The sequence below is a fragment of the Oxyura jamaicensis genome, chromosome 5 (assembly GCF_011077185.1).
Source record: "Oxyura jamaicensis isolate SHBP4307 breed ruddy duck chromosome 5, BPBGC_Ojam_1.0, whole genome shotgun sequence".
NCBI classification, from domain to species: Eukaryota; Metazoa; Chordata; class Aves; order Anseriformes; family Anatidae; genus Oxyura; species Oxyura jamaicensis.
Window position 1 is genome coordinate 54,877,238 of NC_048897.1, and position 19,323 is coordinate 54,896,560.

Below are 19,323 nucleotides of genomic sequence, written 5' to 3' on the forward strand. Positions count from 1 at the left end.
AAGAAGTCTGAAAATCCTCAAAATCACATCAAGCTTTCTAACCTCTTTGTTCAAAAGAAAACACGCCACAAAGCTCTGACAACTACTGGAAGAAGAGCAGTATCTTATCTGAAAGTCAATTTAAATGTGACTATTTTTTTTTCCTCTTGGAAGATAAATGCTTTCTGAAGAAAATCTTTCTCTTCCAAGAAATAAGACAAGATATTTTTTTCTGAAAAACGGAGTATATATACATTGATGATATCAACAATGTTGGCTGGGCTATGTATAAATTATCACAGAAGTGAGAAAGCAAAATAAATACATAAAGATAAATCCAGATGTATGAAGGTGATTTAGGAGCACAGGTTCCCTAGCATGATGAAAGGGCCATGGACCTCTATGTTGTCTTATCTCTTTTGAAGCATTAGCTAGTATCATAGCTACTGCAAACCTAGGGTTAAGAAATTAATTCAATTCTCAATTTTATGAACTATGGTTTGGGAGTTGCTTTTCTTGTTTGCCCTTTTTTTTTTTTTTCTTGTTCTCTGTTTACATATCTGAGGAAAGTACAATGCTTCACTATCTGTTTGTGTTTTATAAGACAAGAGGTGAACAAATAAAATCCCAGATAACTTCTGCTTGAAATCGTGTTTGGAAAAAAAAAAAAAAAGGAAATATATTTCTAAATTTTCCTATTTGTCTGGAACGTGTTCCATTGGCTTGAAAAGTTATTTGTGGACTTATATCTATCACATATTCACATTTTTACAATTGTGCTATATTTTAGTATTTCTGTGTATCTTAGCAGTCTTAAAGCTTGCAGATTTAGAATACAGCTTCATATGTGGAAAAGAATAATAAAAACAAATCTAGAGATGGTTTAAAATAGAAATCATGGATACAGACCTTCTGCCTAATTATGGCTAGTCTGACGGTAATTTATGAAGCTTCATATTAGTCTCTGGACAGTAAATTTTACTAGAAGAAGAGGAAGAAGCCAGAACTGCAGCAACAAGAGGCTGATGTCATCTTCTTCAGCATTAGGGGAAAATAATGAAGGCACAGCATGGGTGTCACTACTTAAATTAAAAAGCTTTAGTAAATGCTTTCCCATTGTGCAAAAGTGAGATCATGGCCCTACCCAGATACTTCTTTTAGGAGTTCACACTGAACGGTGCGTGAGCACAAACCCCAAGGCTACTGAGTCCTAACCACAGAAAGGTCTTCTCTTCTCAGATGCTGTAATGTTCACACAAAATTTTTTTAATTGCCTTACCAGAACACCAAAAACCAGCAAATTCAGTCTTGCATCACCCTTTCTGTTGGAAAGCTGTGTAAAAAGAACCTCCTAATTTGGCTCCTGTATATGAATGCTAACAAAACGAGTTATACATTCTAACTTATTACGCCAAGAAGGTAATTAATAGCTAAGCTATTCTAGATTTATGCATTTAAACAAATAAAGTAAATCACATATTTTAAAAATACGTAATTAGGAATATTTATGTAAAATAAAGATACTATCCAGATAACTAGATTCCTTGGTAAAAACTTAATATTTTTCAGATACACAGAATTTAAAAACTAACAATATGTATTATTTTAAAGTCAACCAAATGACCAGGTACAGTTTGAATGTAAATTTTGAAATTAGTCGCTGCAATTATTTTCCATGAAATTTCAACTCAGTTGAATGTTACCACATGAATGAGGATTCGCTTGAGTTACCATATAGCACTAGAGCAAATTAAATCTCATTTCAATATTTACATGTCTGAGCTAGAATTATAGGCTTTCTTTATTTTACTTTTTCTTCACATAATTATTGATCCACAGAAAACTGCATCACAGGAACACTGACAAATTGAGAAAAATAATTGAAAAGTAAAAAATAAACAGGAAAATTGTAGGAGGGAAGAAAGACAAGTGTGGTTAAATATCAAAAAAAAATAAATGGTGTAAAATAAAGCATTATTGTACCTGCAATGATGTCATCCATCTGCTCCAAAGCTGCTTCAAGCATATGACTAGCGTCAGAAGCCATGATCTGCGATTTGCTCAGACTTTTACTCTTCCTACTGTAAAGACAGATGAAAGCATGTGTATTATACTAAACCAGACCTGACAGAAAATATAGTTCACTGTTTCATTCTATATTAAGCCATGCAAAGACAAGTCCACACTAACAAAAATACAGCCTTGTATTTAATGTTTTTTTTTTTTTTAAAAAAAGTTCCTATTCTTGATAGATGACTTGAGATTTCTGAGGTTCTCATTTATCATTGACTCATTTTTTTCTTAAGATACTTTACTAAGAAGGAAATGCAGATGGAAATGAAAACAAACAAATCTCAACTACAGGAAGCCTGAGATTTGCCTAACCCTCATTCTAGTTTTCTAAATTCAAAGTTCTGTGTATTTCAACCTTTTGCACTGTGGGGGAAAAAGAGGGTTGTCTAGGTTTCAATGAAGGAATGAAACTGGTGCTTGTACTCTTCCTGGTGAAAAGCTAGTTATAGTTTAAAATCTAGGTTTATAGTTAACCTATAAACCAAATTCTGTAGGAGCTGGTTGTTGATTGCCGCCATATTAGTAAAGAGTGAAAATATGTTGTGAAAATTAGTAAAGATATGAAAATATGTTGCTGCCTCCACCCCAACAGTAATTATATCTAATATGTTTTTCACTTCTGACCCCAAGTCCAGCAATTCTGAAATCATTTTTACTCCTCCTTTCCATAACCACATTATATCACTTCTTTCAGGACCAAAATGCTCCAAGTATGAAACTTCTGCAGTTGCTGCCTCTTTAGAACAGGATTAAAGACATTCATTAACATCTGAGATCAAGGACAACAAACCAAATTTTCCAAAAATTAGAATCTCTTGTGACATTTCAAAGGGAAAAAAAATATATGTTGTCTGTTTCATCTCTGAAATAAGCTCCTTTTGCACATTACTTCTTTGCTGAGGTATAAAACCAATGCCTGCAGGGCAACGAACAGGGATCTTGTGTATAATTTTTGCTGTAACACACAACTCAGAATACCAACAAAGCCTTTAAAAGGTCACAGAATTTTGATTTCTCTTCCACAAAGGTGTAGTTCATTCAGACTGTTGTATCTCCTGATACAGTCAAGTTTTAAAACAGTGGTTCAAAACTGCTGTTTTTACACCCTTGGAGGCACCCTACAGACATCTGTGTGACAATGGCCAGAGATATCCTTCAAATGATACACGTTGTAGGTAAGTGCATATGCAGTTGGTCATGTTTGTGAGGCCAATTATTCCAAGGCCACTGAAAGTTCACTAATCTGTATTTATCATGTGATTACCTATGCCAAGAAATAGATTGTCACCTGTCTTTAGATTTAAAACAGAAGATCATTCACATAGATATATTTGTATGGTGTTCATCCAGTGACAATTCAGACACTGGCCACCATCACCAGTGACTGACATGACTGGTAGCTAAACCACCTACACTTGCTCTCTCAGTTGGATGTTTCCTAAACACTAGAATGTAGAATTAGCAGCCAGAGAATAGAACCAGCTTTAAAATAAACACATTCTTTTGTTCCCTAGAAATATACTTAAGGCCAAGTCCAAATTACTGCTTCTTAACAAATAATGAAACTCGGAAAAAAAGACCAATGCAATGCAATAAATAAATAAATAGTAACAAGTCAAAATTATTTGTTTCTTTTGCAAATTAAGAACCCCAAGATACAGGCTTTTCATCATGGTGCTGGTGAAGAATACACAAGGATCCAGAGAAGGCTAATTTATTAATTACCTCTCTGTTATCAGAGAGCTGGGTTTGCTACATCTACTCTGGTCAACGTATACAATCATCATCTAAAGGGACAGCTGCAGGAATGAGAGCATGAAACTAGCAGGCTCTAATTTCAGCTCTGCCATTTAGGCTGTCACAATGGCTAAGCCATTATTTACTTTCAGATCAAACAGATCTGAAGAGCAATATGAGAATGCCATATCAGAAAATAAAGAAGAGGGAAAAAAATAAAAATAATAATAAAAAAAACCAATAAGCAACCCACAACCTTTAGTGTCACCTAAGGCAAAGATTCATGCAAATAACAGGTTGGGTTTGCCTCTCCCTTTTTGTCAAAATAATAATTTAAGCATGAACAATGCTAAATGTACCTGAATTTCATCTGATCTTTAAAGCAACCAACCCAAATATTTCATTTAATGGTACTGGAAATAACACGTATTATCCTCAGAATAATCTTAAAAGTCATTAAGTCAGCTGATATAAACTTAAAATTTCACATTGTGTACACACAAACTTTTCAAACACTCCCTCTTTTTCTGTTGCATCAATTTGTTGACTCCATCCTCTATTATCATATTAACCTGTCAGCAGGTTAGCAGATTCAGTAAAAATGTTAGAGATACCCAGTTCTCAACTGCAATAAGCCACTTTCCTTGCAATATTTCTCCTAGTTCAAAGCATCCACAACATGGGTCACAATCATTTCAGTGAAAGGAAATCCACCTACAGAAAGCAGCTGCCCAAGAAGCACCCAGGCTGTCTTGCTGCTGGGGTGGATGTTGAAGAAGAGAGTCACTCCCTCAGAGATCTAGAGCTGCCATTTTTTGTAAATCATAATAGTAGACTTGCTCAAATGTGAAGGAACAAAAAAGTGAAAAATATTAAAAGCATTATAGTTTCTATCAGTAGGTTGCACTGAATGTCCTTATTTGTGCTGTAAGATATTGCTGTGCACTTAAAGCTGCTAGAGCAATACATATTTATTATTCACAAGAAAGGCAGAACTACATTTCTTCTAAACATCAAATATAGCTTTTGACCACCTGCAGTGAAAAAACTACAGAAAGCCCTGAAATATTACAAGCTTGAAATTTTACTTACAGAAAAATTTCAATAAACACCTTGAAAAACACAAGGTTTTGTTGAAAAATACCACCAGAACTGTCTTCTATCTCCTCCCAACCTCCACACTCCTCCTGTTTTCTCACCTGTATCCACAGTGTATTTGCTGCTTAACTGAATCAAGCTAGAGTAAAACCTGCTGATCAAACGATTTATTAAAAAAAGTAATGTGCTTTGCTCCAGAGTGATAATGTAATATTACTTGCTTGACATCTTTTTCTAGACAGACCTGTTGCTTGTGCTCCAGGCAAGTCTTATTTTCCCAGACACTCCCTCCTTGCAGTTTGACTGTTCTGAACACTATTATGAAATAGCTTGTTAGATCTCATACGTCTTCAGTTATTGTTTCTGAACTAGTTCCGTAGAAGTACCTGCAATTGTGGATTCTATTTATTTTTATTATTGTTAAATATTGTTAAACAGGACACCTGTATCAATCCCAAAGCATGTTGAGGGCCTCAAATAGGATCCATCTATTTGCAGGTATTTTAATGGTAGTTCTTTTTACAGTTTTCATTCCTGAATGACATCAACGCATGCAAAACACCATGACTTATCTGCATACATAAATATAAACAAATTGAAAAATAGCTTTTGTTCAGTTCTTAGCAACGTTGAAAAAAGTTCTCTAGTAATACAGCTAAAGCTTTAATACTAGCAAATTCTAACCGTCACAGTTTATTCGATTAACTTACATAGCAGTAAAACACAAAAACCAAGCTACTCACCTTTTCAGGTCCTTAAGAAGAAAATTATTTACTTTTTCCCCCGATCAGTAAAAATTGCTAGCTATTAATAGCCAAAGTTTTACTGTTAAGCATATGTAAGTCTAAATTATTATCATCCCTTCTAAGCCACACGCTCACAATAATTTAGAGCCCAGCCCACAGATAAAGATATTGCAATCCTGTTTGTTATAATTACCTAAGTAATAAGATCTTCCAGGAAGTGCAGAGCAAACTGGTCTGAATGCCCCAAACTTATTTTGCTCAGCTAGCTTTACCCTGTAAATCCCGATCTGAGATTTGCATTTCAAATAAAATGAAAAATCTCTGGTACAACTAACTTGTTTAGAGCCAATATCCCTTGCAAATTTCGTAACCCAGTTCCTGTATGCAAAACTACAGCTTACTGTGTCGAAAAAGAACGTAATATGTAAAAGATGTATTCACAATTATGAAAAGCCTTAATTAAAACTGATTTTTTCATGGCTGCCTAGAACCAGCAGCTGTTCAGACGGTAGAATGTGAACATTTAGGCAACTCTTAAGTATGATGTTTTTCCAAGTTTGCTCCTGATAATGAGATCGCCAATGTTATCGGTTGTGAAGTGAGGTGAGGTTTTTGCCAAGAACTCTCGAAATCCAGATCTTGACTTAATATCAATGCTTTGGGTAGCCTTCCAATACCTCTTTCATTTAGAAGACATAGCTAATAATTAAATACCACCATATTTTTTCCCTGGGATGAGTAACTACATGTTTGTAAACTGCTCAATGATTCAAATTCAAATATCACATTGCTTTGTACTTAATGGCATAATGAAAGTTCAAGTGGCTTGGCTAAGCCTCAGAAGTCCTCCACGCGTTTTTCAGCTGCAAGAAGACTCCTGAGCTGGAATGAGCAAATGTGCAGTTTCCACCCCTGCCATTTCCCACCTTGCCTCTCTCCCAGCCACAGGCAGTCTGTAGCCAGTTATCCCACAAACTTGCAATTGCCGATTCATCTCTCCTACCTTGCTCAGGAGTTCTTATGACACCAGCAAGTACAAAAGTCATAAGCACATATTTGGATCCTGGCCTTCTGAAACACAGCATGCCTCTCTAATTAAGTTAATCCTTAGTGCTAAATAACCATCCACAGATGCTGGGAATAGAAGAATTTCTGATCATCACTAGAATGACTGCCTAAGGAACGCTACTTATACAGCATCCTCTGGGACTATCCACCCAGAAATCATATTCATCTGATTATAGGTTAAATTTAATTTATTTTTGTTAATATAGACACTACCTGCTCTATTTCCTCTTCATCTGTTTCATTGGAATAGGCGGAAGGATAAATTGAACCCTTCATTTATTACTCTTTATGTAATAAATAAAAACAAGACTATAGATTTTTTTACAGAATGACAAAAAGGGTCCACCAAGGGGGTGGGGGTGTGGAGGGTGCAGGAGCAAAGCTCTGAGACAGAAATGTAGATTTGCCAAAGTTGTGCAGAGACCTGAAACTGAACCATTTCAGGTCAGTGGTAGAAGAGAACTAGGAAGGTCTCTGTTCAACATGCTGCTGGGTGTCCTTCAATGAAGTGTAGCGCATTAGTGTAATACCTCCATGATGGAAACGAGCTACATTAGTTCATTAGGTAAATGTGCTAAACTAACTTAGGCAGGTAGGCACTGTAAAGTCACCGTGTTGTGTGCTGTTGAGAAGAGCTACGACAAGCAGTAAGAACTACACTAATTCTAAATGTATTATGCTAAGTAAATAAATTTAAAAATATAAAGGGAACAAAACACTGCTAAATTTACTGCATTATGATTTAGCGAAGTCACAAGCCAGACGTCTGTTTTCAACAATAAACCCACTAAATTTGCTAATCACAGCCTGAATTTAAACACTGTATCTAGTCAAAAGAAAAACCAACAAGAGCAACAACAACAAAAAAGGAAAAAAGAACGCACACAAGTATCTTGCAAATGCTTCAGCTGATACTTTATGATCCTTGGAGAACACAAATCACCTCCCAGTACCTCCTCCACAGGACCCATGGATATCAAGTTACAGTTGCTATTGGTACCATAACTGAATTTCCTGACTCATGTTTGTGCAATGTCTCATCCTTACATATAAAAGCTGACGCTGACAGAATGGTATGTGCAAAGTGGGGTTTCTTCAGCACGTCCCTATAGCAGTTTGTCAACTGTAGAAAGCCTTTTAGTCCTTCTTTTTTAATAAATAAATAAATAAATAAATCATTTTTTCATAAAACCCTAAAAAACACTTCGTGATTTAATTTTATATTATCAGAAATTTTAAGCTTTATCTCTGTTATACACAATATCAAGGGAAATTTTGTAGCTTTTGAATTTGCAAGTCTTAGAACAAAAATTGCATTCGCTATTAGTTACTGTATTAAATGAAAAGGCTATTTTTTTAATTTCAGTTGTCATCTAACTAGTTCAAATTTCTACCTTGTTAATATATTTTTTTAAAATAAACAACACAATATATGAATATGAATAAGTGCTTTCAATTCAGTCTTCAGCTGAGTAAAGCATTAGCTGGTAAAATACATGAAAGTTTCTGAACCAAAACATGAACTTTTCTTGTCTTCAAACAAATGCAGAGATGAATGGCATGCAAAAGTCAGACCTGATACAATTCACAGTTAGTTATAAAATGCTGCTTTTAATAAATAACTAAATAAATCAGACACCCCCAAATTCTGACATTTAAAATATATATTTTTTATTTTCTTTCCATTCTGCACTCATGTATCTCAAAGTCACAACTTCCAATTTCCTTCCACAAAGGTCAACATTTCAATTAAGTCTTGTGTAAGTTACTTAACTCCAGACCCCATCCCTGGGAAACCTCCTGCCTTCACACCCCTCAAAAAAGAAACAAAACCCGAAAAGCATGCGAGACTTAGAAACCTTAAGCTGAGAATTATACAGTGAATGATTAATTGCAAGTAAAGCCACGCTCTAGTATATCAAAAGGTGAGAAATTGCAAGAAAATAGACAATTCATGCACTAAAACTCTTTTCCTTAGAGTAAAACACATAATAATCAGTAAATGACATAATAATCAGTTTCTTGACAGAAACTGAGATTAGTTATAGATGATTAATAAAAAGATTCAAAATACAAAAATCCTAGAATTTCAGATAAACTATGTTGCTGGAGAAAAACAACAACAACAACAAACAAACAAACAAACAAAACTTGCCCCCCTCCCACCCCCCCAAAAAAACATGCACCACAAACCTTTAAACCTCGAGAATCTGGAACGTTATTATGGCTCATAACATTTCTCAGGCCTTTTCAAATTTCCCTGGAGCAGAGACTTCTCAGCCTAGCTCTGACGCTAGTGTTCAAGTGTTGTTTGCCTTTCTGCATTTCACTATATTTTACAAAAGGAAATTCTTGCCCACTAGCCTCTTATGGAACCAACTCAACAGAACAAGCATTCTTAACAACAACTAATTTTATTCATCAATTAAACGCATGTTCATAAATCTCACTAGGGCTACAGAAGTGTGTACGAGCACTGTGAAACAGAGATTTTGCCTTTACTGTACTCTAACTGATGTAGGTGCCATTTGGAACATTATTCTGAAAATGTTTTGTTGAAGGCTAGTGCTAAAGCAGGGCCAGAAGATCTGTTATCTCAAAAAAGCGTAAGGAGGCTTGATTTTCAAATCAGTCCACACTGTCCACTTCCATGATGTGCTCTGACAACCATTCTAAAAATCAGCTGCTTTGCCAACAAAGACCAAACACGCCTCAGCCATCTGGACCTACAGAGTCCTTGATCCTACTGCTTAAACTTGTACTTATTATTGTTTGTACTGTAATCAAGACAGGTATCTGTCAAAATCATATGACTCAGAGGCAGAGAATGTTTGTATATTTTTGGAACACTACAACACCGTAAGAATAGCCATGCTGGCTCAGACTAAAAGCCAGCCTGGCCCAGTGCTCTGTCCCTAAAGATGTTCAGGGCAACACAGGTGCAGAATCATCAGCCTCCACCTTTCCCAATAACCAGCAAACATGAGACTTGCTGAACCACAGACTACATAGGAACCATCACATTTCATAGATGTTGAAGGACCCATCTTCTGTGAATTTATCCGATTTCTTTTTGCATCATTTTGGAATATTTTTGCAGTGAATACTTGCAAAGTATAAAGAAAAATGTGGTTAATCACCACTCACTATTTCATGCCACAATCTCCTAGTCTCTTCCCAGTCCTCTTCAACTTTCTCTCCTCCAACATGCTTAATTGAAGAGTCATTATCTAGAAAGTCTCTCCGCAGAAGAAAACTGATCCATACCTTGCAACTGAGTATGAGCAATGAATCTTTACAGAAATAACTCCACTCTGAAGCATTAAAAGAATGGAGAGTGCTAAGCATTCCTTAAAATGGACAGACAATAAAGTAGGAGAGGATTGGTAGAGGACGCCAGTGGACAGTGAGATTCCTTTGTGTTGCAGGAAAAAACAGAACAAACAGGAGGGTTAACATGCTGGAAAATTCATTTCCTGCAATCGAAAGAAATTTCATCCAAAGGTTGATTTTTTTTTGTGTGTGTGTGTTTTAAGATAAAAAGCTCAGGTTCAGGCTAGACCACACAGAGAAACATAGACAACATGTCCAACACAAATACAACTCAACTTCTTCTGAATATTTCTCATAATGAAAAGATCTACTCTTGGGTTACTCAGGTTACAAAGCTCTGTTCTGATTTTTCCTCAGCTTTATCACTGTGAAAACAAAAACTTTTGTCAAGTCTAAACCCAGCTCTAGACATAAAGCTTTAAAATGAAAAGAGTCAGCTTTCTGATTTTGTAAAGTTTAATTTTATATCAGTATTATTCCCCTCTATGAAACATTTTGTGCAGCAATTTAGGTGGTTTAACATGAGCCACCCTGCATCTGTGAACACAAACATGCTGAATTCACACTAACAGGAACTGAACAGTATCACGTACTGTGTAAATTTAAGATTCAGTTGCTATTTTGAGGAAAGTGACTGTGGGAAACAAAAAAGAAAAGAAAAAAGAAAAGAAAAAGAATGAAAGAAAGAAAAACATGCTTCTGCTAGAACCAGCAAACAGTATAAGCGATTCTGCTTGGATTAAAAACATTCAAACTAGGAACAACAAATGGGTCACTATGAAAAGGACCATATCCCACATTACTCAGCACATCATTGAAATTACAAATTCTACAGCTGTGTCAATTTTGTGCTTACAAAGATAACTTTTTAATATCAGTTCTTTCCTAAAGATTAATGAACACATTGATTAATGAAAAGGAAAAAGTTGCCTTTAAGTTCTTCCTCTCTCTGACTAAAGACTATGTATAACCAAGAAGCAAAAAACTCTTCATGGCAAGTTAATTCCTGATCTAAAATGACACATGTTGTTTATTTTATTCTTCCTCTACTCAGAATATGGGATGCCTTAATTCTTGCAGAACTTGCCAGTGGGTAAGGAAGTAGCTGTATGAGACATTATGCCACAACTGATTTCTAAATGAGAATAATATATTCCCGTCGCATTGATTTTCCATACTTAATGTATTAACATAATTTTCTAATTATGAGAGAAAGCATTATAGAGTGAAGCAATATTGCATGACAGATAAATCAGTAGCTTGACATCCAAAAGCAATATTCAATATTTTTAAGCTTCAAATAGGTCAGAGAAATTTGTAATACCTCCCAGTTGAAGAAACATTATTAAAGGTGGCAAGAAAAAAGTGACATCCTTTATTCCTGTTTACTCAGCAGACTCTAGAAGAAACAGAAATACTAAGATCACTAGAGACAGATTAAGCCGCTCCTGAAACCAAGCAGCAGCCCATAATGAACATCTGACCCGCTATATGGGTCTCCTCAATGACCTGTTCTATGGAGAAGCTGTATTTGCTTACTGGAAAGTACGTTTAGCTAGGAAAGGATCTTAGCAGTATCACAACACTGAACACCCACACAAGTGCCCAGCTTTTCTATTTCACTTTCATCTATGCAAGCTGTTACTGTTCCTGCTCTGTTGCCACAGCTGAAACAAGTAAGCTTCAGGTAACTGCATATCCAGATTTCAGTACTTGGTGTCATCTTTTTATAGCTTACAACAGAGTTCTGAAGTGCCCAGCCTGCTGCTTCCACAAAATAGATACATCCGATGGAACAGGATATGAAGGAGAATCTGGAAGTCCACTGTTATATATAGCACTTTTTATTATCAATCATGCCAGGCATTCTCAAGTTCTTACCAATGACGAAGCCCATCATGCTGCATCCAGGAAGCTTTTCAAGGCATTTATTCCTCAGTTCCACACAAACACAAAATGAACACGTTTCCATGTCAAATCATGTTATCAAAGGTAGGTCAAATCAGTTTAAATTCTTCTTTATAAAAATATGCAAGTTATGTAGGACTAAACAAAAAAAGTAAGAAAATGCTTAGCTACAGATCTACGCATAGGAATGCTTATTTTAATTTTCAGAATTTAAAAAGTATATATGTTATTTTCAGAAAGAGACTAATTGCTCAGTAAAATTGGTTCAACGTATCAATCTTCAAAGCTAACATATTCCAGTTTAGCAATTTTGTCTTACAGGCTTGCTAGGACACTTCATTCAGAAAGCTTTTGGAAGTGTTGCAAATCAAAAAATGCCTTTCTCAACACAAATGGAATGCAATAGCTGGACCTAGAAACAGAACCATTTATGAATGCGGTATTCTTCCCTTCTTTAATACACATATTTATATCCAAAGTTCAGGATGCTGGCAGCATAATGATTCATCAATGAGATATATGTAAGATGCCTTTTGTTCTCCTTTTACAGTAAATTTCTTTTATTCCTAGGGCATGAAAAAATAGGAATTCAACCATTATAATGAACACACATTGAATTTATCTAGATTAATTTTCAGATAAATATTTTAATTAATGCCTTAAATGTGAACAATAACCAAAAAGTATTGCTAAAATAAATAAAACTATAGCCTAAATTTTGTGCTACTGTGTTATTTCCATTCCAAACAAGAATTCTTTCATATGGTTGGAATATTTTTAAGGAAAATGCTAGAGTACAACAGTACCTAAAGCAATACATTGTTATGAAGTTAGTCAAATTTTACTGTCTCTGAAATAAAAGCTTTGTAATGACATAGAAGACAAACAAAACTGAACTCTTTTCTTACTTTAAAGGGTCTGCATGTCAGTATAGCAAGGCCAGAAGTCCTGAAGCACAGTCCCAAGCAGCAATGACACCTGAGGGGATACTTCGTGCCAGGCTTTTACATATCCTGCCTCCCTTCGGAGAGGCTTCATGTTAAGACTCTGAGCCATTCTTTAGAACTGTTTGAAAGGCTTATTACTCATATTTGGTCCTATTGTGAATAAACCTGTGGAGTTTCTTGAGGTAATAACTGAATCGTGTTTGATAACAATACGTTTACAGGGATCTGCCTATTAAAACCACAACATTAAAGGATTTCAGACTAGTCAGCTTGCAAAGGCCTTTAATCCCTAACAGCTACTAGTTGATTTGTCTTTATGAAAAATTCCTCAGATGTTTCTTGCATCTGTGGCCAAGTGAATAATTAAATACTTAAAGGGGGCTTATAAAAAAAGATGGAGAGCAACTTTTTACTCAGGCAGATAATGATAGGACAAGGGGGAAAGGTTTTAAACTAAATGAGAAGGGATGATGATATGCCCTAGGATGCCCTATATGTTAGGAGGAAATTCTTTACTCAGAGGGCTGTGAGGCCCTGGCACAGGTTGCCAAAAAAAGGTGTGGATGCCCCATCCCTGGAGGTGTTCAAGGCCAGGTTGGATGGGGCCCTGGGCAATCTGGTCTGGTGGAAGATGTCCCTGCCCGTGGCAAGGGGTTGGAATTGGACGGGTTTTAAGGTCCCCTCCAACTGAAGCCATTTTGTGATTTTATCAAGTGACAGTGCATAAAAATCGTAATGAAAAAACAATAGAAAAAAGATCAAATTATTAAAAATTACCATTGGGTGAAATTGATTTCCCTGTCTCTTCTGAAGTAGAAGGATGACTTAATAAGAGTTCTGTTTCTTCAGACATGGTTTATTTCATTGTGCAGAAATTGGATCTAAGTCTGCTGCTGTATCAGTAATCATGACAACTTTATATTTTTATACTAAATCTGTACGTAAAATTTGATTTGCTCTTACATGTAAAAGAGATATAGTCGACTCTGTTTCAGTGGTCTCCAAAGACTCCAAGTGGAAATATTCTAGTCACTTTTATTCTGGGGTATGAGGGGAAAAAACAAACAAACAAACAAAAAAAGCACACGTGATCATGTTAAGGAATACCAAGCTACTGCTCTGTCACGAGGAAATTATTTCTTCTCTACTAGCTGTTATAGATAAGAGACACTTATAAGGGACAGTTATGCTCCGTGACAGGAACAGTTTTGTTTACTTCATTTAAGAAAAGCAAATAAAAGACACTCACTTTAAAATGAAGCCTACGTGGCATGTCAGTTTTATCAGTCTCAACTAATTTGGATCTGGCCATTTTTTTCTGCTGATCTGAGTGACCATAAATCTGCCAGTGAAACTGTTCAGGCAGTGCTGGTAAGAACACTGGAAGATGACTCATGCTTATGTGGTTTTTCATTTATACCCTCACTGCAAAGCATATAGAGAGGCTACAGTCAGAAATAAGCCAAAGCCCAGTTTCATACTTCAGGTTGGACATAAAAACTTGAAATAAAGAAATAAAGAGGTTTTCTGCATGAAAGAAACAAACAGATTTAACATGAAATTTCAGGTAAAAGCTTATGTTAGCTGCATTGTGAAGACCTGCACTTATACCTAATGAGAACAGTTTTATGAAGCATGGGATTGTTATCACAGAGTAACTGAGTCACAGAATAACTGAAGTTGGAAGGCATCTCTGAGGATCACCTACTTCAACTGCCAAGAGCTTACTTTTAATAGTATACAGGTTAACATTAGCTGGAGTGCCACCAAGGCACTGAAAGTATCGTACAAAGATGATTTAACAGAAATTTAATTATGAACTGCAGAGGGATAATACATTTTAAGAAAAAGATGGAGAACTCTTCAGCAAGAATGATGTAATACCTCACCTGCCTAATACTAGGCACAGTGAATTCACCCCCGTGAAATGCATGAACTTTGTTTCCCAGGATGGTTTATGATGGTTTCCTACCTATTTAGGAAGTTGGATTTACCTCTTCAAGGTAAATCTCTTTGGTAGAGATTCCCCCACCCCATATAGTGAAACATCAGAATATTGAAACATCAAGTTTGGGAGCTGACCATATAACATGCCTTAATTTATCAACACAGAAACACATTCATAAATTTTACTGTAATGTCATTAGATTAAGATGTTCTGATTATGCATTATTAAAGCAGATGCTACCAACTGCATTGCATGTAGTGGAATAAAAATATCATTTACTATGTTAAAGGAACTCTTCAGCAAGTATATTCCCTTGTGAAACTATGACTTCTGAAATAAACTTTGGGTAGTAAATAGTGCAGACAGGAAAAAAAATGTTTTGTATGAATAGTACAGACAGAAACAAGAAGGCATCCCCAGCTAAATCACCTCTGACTTTGGAAAATGATCAGGTTTGTTTTCAGAAGGGGATGAAGTAAAACTTCATTTGCCATACTGTCAGCGCTTGAAATCCAGATTAGTATTCAGCATCTTAGATTTATCTTTAGTAATTAACTGTCATACAATCTGTTCATTTTAGAGTATGAAAACATGGCCAGTGACTGAGTCATTCTCTGAATATTCATACACCTCACATTGTTGCTCTGAAGAAAACAAGAATCACATTCAGCATTTGATAAGCAACTACACGTAACCAAACAAGGCTTTGGACTCATCTTCCTCTTGCCATTCAACATTTTTTTTTAACTCTGAGCCCTCCAATTCATTTCACCCCCCAAGCCTAATGTTAGACTTTGCTGAAAGAAAACCAGGCCTACTGATTTGTTTTTTTCAAATTCCCATCTGCTTCAGAAAACCATCATCAACTTAGCACCATGTCCTTAGGTGATATGCAAAAGAGCTCTCATACAGTCAGCAGTTCACACTCTGTCATTGTACGTTTCTGAAAGTCACGTCTATCATTTGCCATTCCAGGCATGATGTCTGCCACATACTACCTGGTTACCATTGGGTTTCCTATCTTTTCTACTCTCTAAACCTGGAAGGACTCTATTTTCCCCTGTATTCAATCCTCAACTTTGATCTTTAGTTACTTGAGGTTTTACCTGGATAATCCAGCTAAACAGATAAACATATGTTTTTATATGGATATAAAATAAAGTAAGAATATATTATATATATCACAAACACAGACTTGAGGAAAACACAAATGGCTCCCCATTAGCTTGTTGATCATCTGGCAGAGAACTAATTTGGAAACACTTCCCTAATTGGTTTCTTTTGGAATATGTTACACTGCAACTATAAAGGCAGGAAACTAATCTAGCATCAGTACATTTAGGGACCTATTTAGTAAATAAACTGACTCACACTTCCAGAAAGAAAGCTAAGAAAAATTTCAGAGTGGGAGAGCACTGGGGCCACATAAATGGATTAATTCTCCTTCAGAGATAAGAATAGCACTCTCTCAAAGATTATGCTGGAAGATGCATCCTAAAAACGGAAATTATGTTATTTTTTGATAAATTCAGGAAGCAAAATAGGAAAACTACATGTCAGGACTATCTTATGCATGTGAAATTAGCTACAGGAGTATTTTTTCTCTTTGATCAGTATGAAAATCCTCAGCGTCTTTGGGTCACAGGTCTTCCAGAAATATTAGTGAACTACAAAATATTCACAACAGTCTTGCTTTACAGGTGATCAAAGTCGAGTTTAAAATTCAGGTCATGCATACAGTCCTTTGAAACACTGCATTGTAACTTGGCAGACTCATGGTATAAACAAAATACACAAATTGACCTACATGGGCAACTGTGCCATGAAGATTAACTTTGTATGTTTCAGAAAGGAATTATCTTCCTAATTTAAATTCTTTGTTCTCCACATCAATGAATTGCCAAATAAGAGAAAAGTACTATTGGGTAATAGCACTTGAGGTTTATAGCAAATAAGCACCTGGAGAGGCAGGGAAACAAAACAGATAACTGTAATGTTACAAGGTCGCTAGAGACTTGCAATAAAAACATCCTGCTAAAACATAGAGGCAGAGGCACTGAGCTACAAAAAGTAGCTTTAGTTTGTTGGTTGATGTGCATGCATTTAAAACCAAAAGAACCAGAAAATATTCTGATGTACTAAAGGGGTGGCAGGAAGGAACTCAAGCCATCATAGTTTATCAAATGTATCTCATCACCTCAGAGCTGTGGCTTAGACAGTGTTAAAGAACAAACTGTCCTGAGGAGTAGGTGGGGTGTGAGTCCCAGTTTCTTCAGCTCTTCAAAGTAATGGTGAGTTGATAGCACAGAAAATACAAGAGCAAACTGGAGAAAATTTAGAGAATTGGATCATGGCTTAAACTTGACAATTTTCATGGCATCAAGTTACCTGTGCTAAATGATTTCACACCCATCTACTGAACTCTGGTAACTGATCAAGTGTGCCTTCAAGGCCAGCCATTGCTGTGTAAACTTTATTCAGTAGCTTATGAGATTTTGGAGATTATAACTTCAGAAGTTGAATTCACTGAACTCAGAGGATGAGGTGGCAAATATAAATGATAAACATCTCCACAGATTAGAACAATACAAATCTGTTCTCTTCCCATCATCCATTCAAACACACTGTGCCACATAAAGTCACATTATGTTGCCTTACAGCCTGCACTGACGCTCTAAAGTAAGAGAGACTTCAGTGCAACAGAAACAGGATAGAGGAAAGGACATAAAGGAGGCAGGGACCACTCTTTTGCCCTGCTTCAGTTTCACCTTCAACACAGATAGGGCAGGGAGAACAACTGATTGAAGAACCAAGAAAGCTCTACTCTTTCCTTCCCTACGTCCTTCTTGTCCTCCTTGCTTCCAGCACAAGATATGGCTGGGGTAGCTGGACTGAAATAAGATGGTACCAACAGTGTCCTCTGCCACCATTCCTCTAATTCCTCAACTTCCTGAGACAGAAGATAAAAGCAGCAAGGGAACTAGGAACCAGGGAACAACGCTCCCAGCACAATTCCAACCATGCTTCAGCCAGACAGGAGATTAACCAGTTTCTGCCCCCTCCTTTTAACTTGATGTTTCCCATAGGGCAGAGTCCCAGATGTATGATAGATAAAATGGTATTTTGCTAAGCCTCTTGATTACTACCTGGCATGGATAAATAAAGCATTTAAGTTTTAAGAAATGAGGCTGTTGCTAATGTGAAACAGTTACAGGCATATCACGCACGTCAACAGCAGACATAAACATCAGCTGTCAGTGCCAAGATTAGTCTTGAGCTATCCCTCAGCGTAAGTCCCATTTTTGGGGACTTGACATCGTTTTTCTCTCTCTCCTATTCTGGCAACAAACTATACTTGTCCAGAAGACAACCCTAAGGTTCCTTTGAGGTTTTTTTCTACTCTAACTTACACTGGGTTTCCTTTAGGTTCAAGACACCCTTCCCATTGCTTCAGACTGGGAATATCAGCAAATGGAGGGTAAATCCGTATCACTTAAAAACAATCCATGCTTGTTTAGCTTTATCGCAATTTGTCCTTTCCCACTTCTGGTATGACAAGTTCTACTCCAGGCGTTTCTCCATTAGGAAGATACAAGGAAGTTTGTACAGCAGAGCCAAATCAAAGTCAGGAACACAAGCAAAGCAAATAGGTACGTTTGGAAAGCCGAGATTCAGCCTTCTTCACTTCCCCATCTACACTTTCCACATTTCCACAGGAGTTTCAGAACGAAGCCCCTCACGCTACGTGCACCTGTTCGCATAGCGCTGCCTCCTGTTCAAAAACACAGAAGTCACACAGAAAAGTGCCCCTCGCTATTCCCTATCCTGCCAAACCCCTGCAGCTAGGATAATTGCGTTGGAGAAGACATTTATGACCATGGAAATATCGCGTGGTGTGCATGCAAATCTTCAAAAGCACGCATTGCGCTTCACCCATACCAGGCAGATGCGACCAAACTAGTACTGAGACATCTTACATTGCCCCCCACAAAGCTGGGCAAACGATCAGCACAGAAATACACGACCACTTATCGTTCTCACAGATGCTAAGGGGGATATTTTTACCACAGGAGCATGAAAACACGAGTGCTGAGCTGTGGAGCGGCTGACATCTCCTCAGCTCGTACCGCCTTGATCTCTGCGCTGGTTAAACAGCACAGAACAACCTCCTGGCCGCTCCTTTCTGAACAACCTCTCAGCCGCCTTGTCTCCCCCACGAACATACCTCTTCGGATTTACTTTTTCAATTAAAGGCCGGGTCGAGAAGGGGAGCGCCTCGCTTCTCTCTCGGAGACCTCGGCTGCACCTGGACGTCGCTGCTGACAGCAGCTCCCGAATCAACTGCTCCGCCAGTAAAACGCTTCGTTTATCTACCTGCTAGCGGAGCTCAAGTTTCAAAACTTTGCTCTCTCCGCGGACAAACCTCCAGGAGCCGCGTCCATTTCGCCACGGGTCACAACCCAGCCGCCGTGCCCCCAGAAGCCGC

General features: G+C 37.0%; 1 protein-coding gene and 1 long non-coding RNA gene across 13 annotated transcripts in view; one reads left to right on the forward strand and one right to left on the reverse strand.

Moving 5' to 3' along the window:
* PPFIBP2 (PPFIA binding protein 2) overlaps nucleotides 1-19,323 on the reverse strand; it is a 106,285-nt gene that overhangs the window by 81,963 nt on the left and 4,999 nt on the right. For 9 of the 12 annotated variants that reach the window (XM_035329152.1, XM_035329159.1, XM_035329160.1 and 6 more), the window contains exon 2: nucleotides 1,963-2,060. In XM_035329152.1, coding sequence (XP_035185043.1) covers nucleotides 1,963-2,026 — 64 coding nt within the window. In that variant the 5' untranslated portion in view covers nucleotides 2,027-2,060. Of the gene's footprint in view, nucleotides 1-1,962; nucleotides 2,061-4,507; nucleotides 4,528-19,211; nucleotides 19,244-19,323 lie in introns of those variants that run through there. The other 3 variants (XM_035329153.1, XM_035329155.1, XM_035329161.1) reach the window with 3 other exon arrangements.
* LOC118168635 lies at nucleotides 1,957-19,281 on the forward strand. The gene is made up of 3 exons (XR_004751699.1): nucleotides 1,957-2,062; nucleotides 13,479-13,483; nucleotides 19,219-19,281. It is a non-coding gene; the product is annotated as an uncharacterized LOC118168635 (long non-coding RNA).